Source organism: Vigna angularis, chromosome 6, assembly GCF_016808095.1.
Source record: "Vigna angularis cultivar LongXiaoDou No.4 chromosome 6, ASM1680809v1, whole genome shotgun sequence".
In the NCBI taxonomy this organism is placed as follows: domain Eukaryota; kingdom Viridiplantae; phylum Streptophyta; class Magnoliopsida; order Fabales; family Fabaceae; genus Vigna; species Vigna angularis.
This window is the reverse complement of record NC_068975.1, coordinates 20,760,424-20,768,901: the sequence shown is the minus strand read 5'-3', so window position 1 is coordinate 20,768,901 and position 8,478 is coordinate 20,760,424. Positions and strand designations below refer to the sequence as shown.

Sequence of the window (8,478 nt, the reverse complement as noted above, 5' to 3'; positions counted from 1 at the left end):
AGGATTCTCAAGTGTTTTTACTTTTTTGTAATATTTAATATGTTCCTATTTAATATTTATGTTATTAAAAAATAATTTGTTATATTTATTTTCAATATAATAAATATTTATATTTTAACTTGCAATAACGAATATAAAAAAAACTGCTTAATAATCCATGATTAATTATTCGTTAAAAAGTTCATTCTTTTAGCTCTTTGTATTTGATTTGATATTTATTTTTGTCTTTTTCTTTTCTTTGGTGGATTCTCCATATCTCCTTTCATTTAGATTTTCATTAATTATAATATTTCATAATTTTGCCCCGGAATAAAAATTCAAACTGACCGTACAAAGCTCTGTACTTGGGACATTTTTTACTAAGTTTTCATTCATTAATTATAATATTATATAATTATACTAAGTTTACTAAGTTTTCATTAATTATAAAATACATCCTACAGCAAATCATATAAAAGTTTTGTTTTGAATAATTGAATGGATTAGATTAGAATAATAGAATATTGCTGTCTCCGATTATAACTTATGCTGTAGCAACCTTTCAATTATATGAGAGCGTGGTGAGGAAGCAGAGCACCGAAATCTATAAATTGGTGTGTGATTATAAGATCAGCAAATCATGGATTTGAGTGATATATTTAGAGACATTGCTAAATTCTTAACTTTTTCATGAATGTATTTTATTTGAAAACAAAGTATGGAAAAATATTAACTTGATTTTCAAAATATCTTTACAGATATCTTTACAGATATCTAAACAAAATATCTTTACAGATACTAACCTTGTAAGAATGCAATAATTTTATTTTTCTTTGATAATGAAAAACTGCAGTTTTGACATGTTCTTTTCTTTATAAAGAAAATGATAATTTCTAGAGTAATTTTGAATTTATGTTCCAAAAATATATACAAAAATTTGATTAATAAGGGAAACCTTGAAATATATGGTATAGGTTTTAAGCAAAGAATTACTATGTTAGCCAAAACAAAAGCAGAGAATTACTATGTTAGCCAAAACAAAAGCAAAGAATTACTACGACAAAAGCAGAGAATTCGTACAAGTTGATGCTGAGGAAAGAATTTAGAAAACTTACAGAATCTATTTTGGAGGAAAACGAAACGAAAAGAACAGAACCTTTCAATATTCTAATTGGAGATTTATAAAACCTTCAATTTCTTCCACAATTCCAATATCAGCGCAATTCCAATTCAACCTAAACAGTCTCAAGCAGGTACTATTTAATATTATCAATCGGATGAGTTAGTTGAAATTTTATTTAGCTTCTTTATCTCACTGATCATATGCTGTTACACGTATTAGGATTATGATTTGTTTAGATTATTTAAAAGGATTTTAGAAGATAAAAAAAGTATTTTTTTATAAGTTATATAAAGAAACTTATGCATAAAAGTATTATTTCAGGTTGCTGACATTTTCCCTACTACCACATGCATCAACTTCTGCGATCTGTGCGAGATGACTGGGAGGTAGCCATGATAACTTTTAATTATTAAAAGAAAAATATTATTTGACATATTTAAATTTTTTACGTTCATTTAATACATTTTTTAAAATATAAAAATTTTTACTTTTAAAATTATTTTATTCTTTATACATAATGAATATAAAGGTGTGTTATGGTATTATTGTTTTAAAAATTTAATGAATTACTTTACATTTTTAAAGACAAATTTTTAAATACTTCATTGTTATAGTATATTAACCTCTCTCTCCCTTCTCACACACTCACTCTCTTTATGTATGTCTTTAAAATTTATTTGTATACTTCTTTTAGTCTATTCATTTGAAAAAAAATAAAAAACATAATCATTGACCTATAAAATATATATAAATTTTAGATGATATTATATTTTTGTCTATACTTTTTAATCATATTCATTATTTATACCTTATATTTTCCTGTTCTCAATTAAAAGTAAGAGTTAATATTAGAAAATATGTTTTTTTTTTAATGTGTTTTCATCTTTAATTTTATTATTATTATCCAGCGTAAACACATATATTATCATATATTTATATGCAATTTTTGTAAATATCTATAAATTATTTAAATTTTAAAAGGATAAAATTAGAAAAAATAAAACAATATTATAAGTAATATTGTGTAAATAATTTTTTTATTATGAATAATTATTTAAATTTATAAAAATAGTTACTAAAATAATAAAAAGTATATAATTCTTTTATAACGAGCAATCATTTGAACTCAAAAATATAGTTATTAAAATAATAAAACTGAAAAATATAATTACTAAAATATTTATTATTTAAATTTAAAAGGTAATAATTTAGAGGATAAAATTGGAAAAAAAAATACCAAAAAGGTGTATATATAATTATAGATAAACTTTTGTAATATTATTAAAGATAGGATATAATGAACTAACACACTATCCCATTTTTATTTTTAAAGTTAAAAAAATTAAAATAAAATAATTTAAACAAGTTAATACACAAACCAAAGAACACGTTTCTAAAAGTACTATTTCAGCCTGTCTCGTGGGAAGATATTATAGTATTGCTACAACGGTATGGATTCGATAGGCAGGCAGCACTAAACATGATGGTGAGAACTTGCAGTCTCTATATATATATATATATATATGTAGATTTAATTTTCAATCAAATAATCAAATAATTTTCTATAGTATTCCTTATTTGTTTACATATACTTGGATGGTACAGAAGTTACGTAGAGAACTTGATCAAGCTAAAGAAGCGACGATTGTAATAGAATATCCAGAAGCAAACCATTTACACTTTGAAAGCTTAGGGAGTTTAAAGAAATATTCTCTTGGAGATATCGTTCAGTGGCCATCATTAAAGAAAGTGACTGTGAACGATTGTCCCAACATAACAAAGTTTGGTTTGGGAAGAACAAAATCAGTAATCTTGGAAAACCAAGCGTCTCTGGCAGATATTTTTGAATCATTGGTTAGTTATTTCTGCAAGCTCTCATAATAGATAAAATATTTAAGTTTAATTACTCTTTTGTAAAATTATTTTATATGCAAAATAGTAACAAGAGAAGAAATGATATTTTACAGAATGATGAGTTTTCAACGATTGTTGAATATGAGATTGGTGACACTGAGGAATTACACAAAAGAATGCATAACCTTCAACCTTCACATTTCACCAACCTTGTAGTGTTTCGAGCAAAAAACTGTGATGAAAACTTGACTACATTAATATATATTTTGATGAAGAGGTCAAAAAAGCTTCAAATTATTGAAATTCAGTGTTGTAAAACATCAGGATATCTATTTGACGATTTGGATCCTACTCTTTTGGATGAAAAGTTTAAGTATTTGAGAGAAATAAAGGAATTAAAGGTAATCCAAGTATATGAGATGGTGTCATTATGCCGTTGGGATGTTAAAGAATATTTTGACTTCAAAAGTCTGCAAATTGTACACCTCAAAAGTTGTCCCTCTGTAAAGGTTCTCTTCTATTCATCATCCTTTTCCACAGGGCTTTCCGAACTAAAGGAATTAAAGTTAGAGGCATGTGAGAATTTAGAGGAAGTAGTTTACTACTATACATATTCTTCTTCTTCTGTGTTCTTCCCAAGATTAAGTAAAGTGGAGGTAAAGTCTCTCTCAAAATTCAGGAGGTTTTCAAAATTTTGTGAATTTTTCTTAGATCCAACGAATAACACTTTACCTGAGTTGGATGAATTGAGATTAGATGGTTGTGACGTGTTGCTCTATGTAGCCTCCTTTGAGACACCGCCCGAGAAGATGAAATTGAAGAAAGTCTTTGTGAGTAATTGCTATGCATTGAAAATGGTAATACTGGTGAAGGAAATACCTAACTCTATAGAGCTCCTCCACGAATTAGATGAATTGATTTTGATTAATCTTCCTAATTTAACTCACATCATCGACAAAGAATGTGTTAGGTTATATCAAAATCTACGTACTCTACAAGTAGAAAGATGTGGGTTTCTTCATTGGTTGCCAATTCCTCTAACTTTAACAAATATGAAAATTTTGGATTGTGATTCCTTGCATAAGACCGTGGTCATCAGAAAAGAAAAGGAAGAAAAAGAAAAAGTCATTTTTTCTCAATTAAAGGAGGTTATTCTTCAAAATCTAACAAATTTGTATACTGCATTTCCTTTTGGGTCAGAATTTCCATCCTTGGAAATACTGAAAATAACAAATTGTCCTTCTCTAATGACATTTGTTGAAGAACACAATGATTTGAAAGAGCATAAAGAACAAGCTCTTTCAACAAGTTTCTTTCCAAATTCGGTACGTTTCAATTTTAAATTACATATGTATAATATTCATTATCATGTTGTGCATGCAAATTAAAATATTTCTAGTTTTATATTTCTACTCATGTTTATTTTATATATATATATAAAAATCAGGATAAATAGTTAGCTTAATAAAATAAATATTGTTATATTTTATTTTTAGTACAACAAAAAAAAATAATTGAATTTTAATTTTGTTAGTTTTGTATGGTCTTTGATATTAATAAATGAGGCGCATATATTTGATATTTATTAATTGTCATGTGTTTTTATCAGGAAACATTAACATTGACATATATGTAATAAAAACTGTGAATTTAAAATACATTTGCGTAGAGTTGAGATAATAGCAAGATTAATTGTATTAAGGTTAATTTTTTTTTATATATTTACTAAAGATTACTAAAGATTATTAATTTTTTTTATAAACAAAACTAACAAAATAATTTTTTTTTAAAAAAGATTTTTATTTTTTTTTACTAAAAATGAGATGTGTTACTATTTTTTTATACTAAACTCGTTATTTATCCTATAACTTATTTACTTTTTGTATTGAAAATGGAATGAAAGTACAAAATGTATTAACTTGTAGATAGTCATGGTTTTTAGTTTTGTTTTACTTTGATTTGTTGTTTCCTATTTTTGAAATTTAAAACTGTTATTTATTTCTTACAGTTGTCATTGGAAAAGTTGAAGGTGCTTTATATAATAGATCAAGATATTAAAGAGCTTTGGCACTATAGTTTGTCTTCTGAATCATTTTGTCAGATAGAAAATTTGACTTTAAGCAACAATAATAAATTGTTAAGTGTCATCTCTTCTAGACTGATCATAAGATTCAACAACATGAAAGATTTCACTTTAGACAAATGTGAATCATTGATTACAATATTCATTCTTGAAGATGATCATCCTATGCAAGAAATGTTTCCTCAACTGCGGAAAATATCATTGAGCAACCTAAATAATTTGAAATTTATATGGAACAAAGAACCTAATGTTCCATTCTTCTCAAATTTGGCGTCACTTTTCATTGTCCATTGTGATAGCATTGAAAGTTTATTTTCACTTTCTTCCTCCAAATATCTTAAGAAACTCAAATTACTGAGGCTGTATAGTTGTAAAGAACTAAAGCAAGTGATCTCGAGTGATGAAGATGAAAATGCATCTACCAATTTTCCCCAAATGAAATGTCTAGTATTGAAGGATCTTCCAAAGTTGGTGAATTTCAGTCATTATCATGGAACTCTTGATTGGCCTAGTTTACAAACTTTAAGGGTTAGCAATGTTCCAAGTATGAAAATATTTTCAAGAGGCAACATCAACACACCATTGTTGAGATCAATAGATATAACATTTATTAAGAAGCTTTGGTTTGAAAATCTAAATAAGACTATATCATTTATTTACAACAATCCAGGTATGCAATTTTAAATTCATAAAAATTAAATAATTATAATAGAATAATATACAACATGTTTATATATATATATATATATATATATATATATATATATATATATATATATATATATATATATATATATATATATATATATATATTCTTTATTTTGGAAAAGATGTTTCTTAAAAAACATTTATTTTCATATTTTAGGTTATTTCTCTTCGTTACATTACATATCAAATTCTTTGCTTATGTTTATTTGTTTTGTATTCCTAAAATTTTCCTTTCTTTTTAAAATTAGCTTCTCGGAGGTCTTGTTCCAAAATTTTCTCATACATTACTGTATTTATTTGCATGTGTTGATTAAGAATTAATTAAAGTGACTCAAATAAAAAAAGAGGAACAACTTCAACAACAAGACAACAATGGATAAAAGAATGAACATTAATCTCTTGAGGTAATGTCCACTCTTATCAGTTATATAGATATAAAGATCATGCTTTTAAAATAAGTTATATATTCAACATTCATATCAAATGATAAAGAAACATAATTTAATTTGTGATTTTTATGATTTTTAGTGTATTCTTTGTAATATAGAAAGAGTTTACTTATTTATATATATATATATATATATATATATATATATATATATATATTTATATATATATATATATATATATATATATATATATATATATAAGAATCTATAAAATGATGTTTTATAATTGATAGTACGTATATTTAAAATAGTGAGACTTAATTATTTTAATAATAAAAGACTTAAGTATAAATAAACAAGTTTTATTATTTTAAAACACGTCATATATTTAGAAATCACATTTTTAGAGTTCTTTATTTTCTCTCTAAGTTTTCTCACTCTTAAGTTATCTTTTTGAAGAATCGAGACTTAGGATTACTCTTTGTGGCGACCTCTTCAAGATTAAGCGATGAATTTATCAATTTAAGTAAGTTAGTTTTTTGCCTCTTTTCTAAGTTCAATCGGTTCTTCTTTTGCATATGGGTCTATCTAGTCTACATGTATTTTTAGAGTCATTTCTCTATTGATCAATTTTAGGATTTTGAACTGTTTAAGTTGTTATAAAGCTTAAGGAAGCTAATTACAACTATTATAAATTCTAAACTAGTTCAAATTGATTGAATGTGTTGCATATGTGATTGCATGAGAAATTGTTAATTTTGATGAACATGTGCAGTTGAACTAGAGAATACATAATCTTAAGTTTACATATTTTAGGTTATATGATCAATTTTAGGAATTTGATGAATAATGAATGTGATGGCTTGAACTGGCTTTCACTGAAAGACATCAAATTTGTATGTTTGTACTATGCTTGAAGTATTAGATTGGAACTTGATAGGTCTAAATCTGCATAATTGCAAAATTTCATTTTTTGCAATTATACAAATTCATTGGGTTAACGGTTGCTTCGCTGGGTGACACCAAAGTTAGAGAGCCTACTGACTTTGTGGTCGCTAGACAATAATCTTTTCACTGAGCAACTCTAAAGTTAGAGAGTTTACTGACTTATCATTGAACGCTTTTGGACTTCATTAGGTGAATTTTGGCATATAAATTTCTGGGAGCTCCAATGGTGCTCTCATTAGGCGCGTACTAAGCTTGTCGAGAGATTTATTAAGAGAATTATCCTAGTGCTACTATCGTTGGACAAGTTTTCCAGTCGCTAACCGAGTGGATGATCTTGCTGAGCAAGACTAAAAGAGTGATTCAATTAATGCCATGATAAATTGTTTTAGTGGATTTGAGTCATATGAGAAGTATTGACCGTATATATAAGTGTATGGATGATACTATGTATGGTTGGAATATAGATGAGAATGAACTATAGGGGTTCAAAGAGGTTCTGGTGAAAAGCTTTTTTTGAAGTTTTAGTGACTTGTATAGAATTTACCTTGTGGGTTATTGTTATACATCACAAGTGTTAAACTTCCTTTTAGTCCAACATGAATGTGTTTTATTCAAATAATAGAGTCTAGAATAGTGTCTTTTGATGTGATTGGTGTTCTAAGATTGTGTTATTGACTTGGCTTATCAATCTTACTTGTTTAATGATTATATGATAAATTCTTTTGTGCATTAGTTTATCCATATTTTTGCTTATGTTTTTTTGTGTTGTTTCTCTTCTTTTTCAATCATCACCTTTATAGTGTGAGCAGATGAGGAATTAGGAATCGAACTACCTATGGAGGGAGACGATGGTGCAACTGTGTAGTTTAAGATTTCAGTTCTTCTATTTAGAACTCTTTTGAAAAACTCAGTTTATGTTTTAATCATAGTTTCTTAACATTGTAGATAAATCCTAAATTTGTTTTAGATGTTTCAAATAATTGTAATAGTATTCTAGATTTTCTGAATTATATTCCTTTGCTTGATTAATTATGTGTTGTTTCACTTAATGATTTATTATTATTTGGCATGTTATATACATGGCATTATATAGTTTTTTTTTTCAATAATTTAATCTGATTTGAATGTTGTTTAAAGGTTGCAAAGTAGTTTAAGAGAAAAACTATTTAAAAATTCAAGACAAATTAAAGATTTTAGGTTAGATAAAAATAAAGAAGATGAACCATGACTAAAATGAATCATAAATATATTATGTTAAAATAATATTTTGGTTTCTTAAATGAATTTGTTCATAACTTTAATTACCCTATCTCTATCAATAATTTAATTATTTTTATATTTCAATAATACAAATGAAAACACAAGAAAGACAAAAAAAAAAAAACAGATTTATA

The 8,478-nt window shown here is 25.8% G+C and overlaps 1 protein-coding gene across 2 annotated transcripts; it reads left to right on the top strand.

The window, feature by feature from the left end:
* Positions 1-1,207: 1,207 nt before the first annotated feature.
* On the top strand, positions 1,208-8,068 carry LOC108320974 (uncharacterized). Of its 2 annotated transcripts, none has more exons than XM_052878661.1 (9): positions 1,208-1,232; positions 1,424-1,488; positions 2,514-2,588; positions 2,708-2,956; positions 3,070-4,281; positions 4,965-5,709; positions 6,063-6,151; positions 6,596-6,662; positions 7,885-8,068. In XM_052878661.1, exons 2-7 carry the CDS (start codon positions 1,450-1,452, stop codon positions 6,125-6,127), a joined length of 2,385 nt encoding a protein of 794 aa, XP_052734621.1. In that variant the 5' UTR covers positions 1,208-1,232; positions 1,424-1,449; the 3' UTR covers positions 6,128-6,151; positions 6,596-6,662; positions 7,885-8,068. The 2 variants fall into 2 exon arrangements, with proteins under 2 accessions (XP_052734621.1, XP_052734622.1); XM_052878662.1 differs by lacking the exon at positions 7,885-8,068 and adding an exon at positions 7,274-7,840.
* Positions 8,069-8,478: the final 410 nt, after the last annotated feature.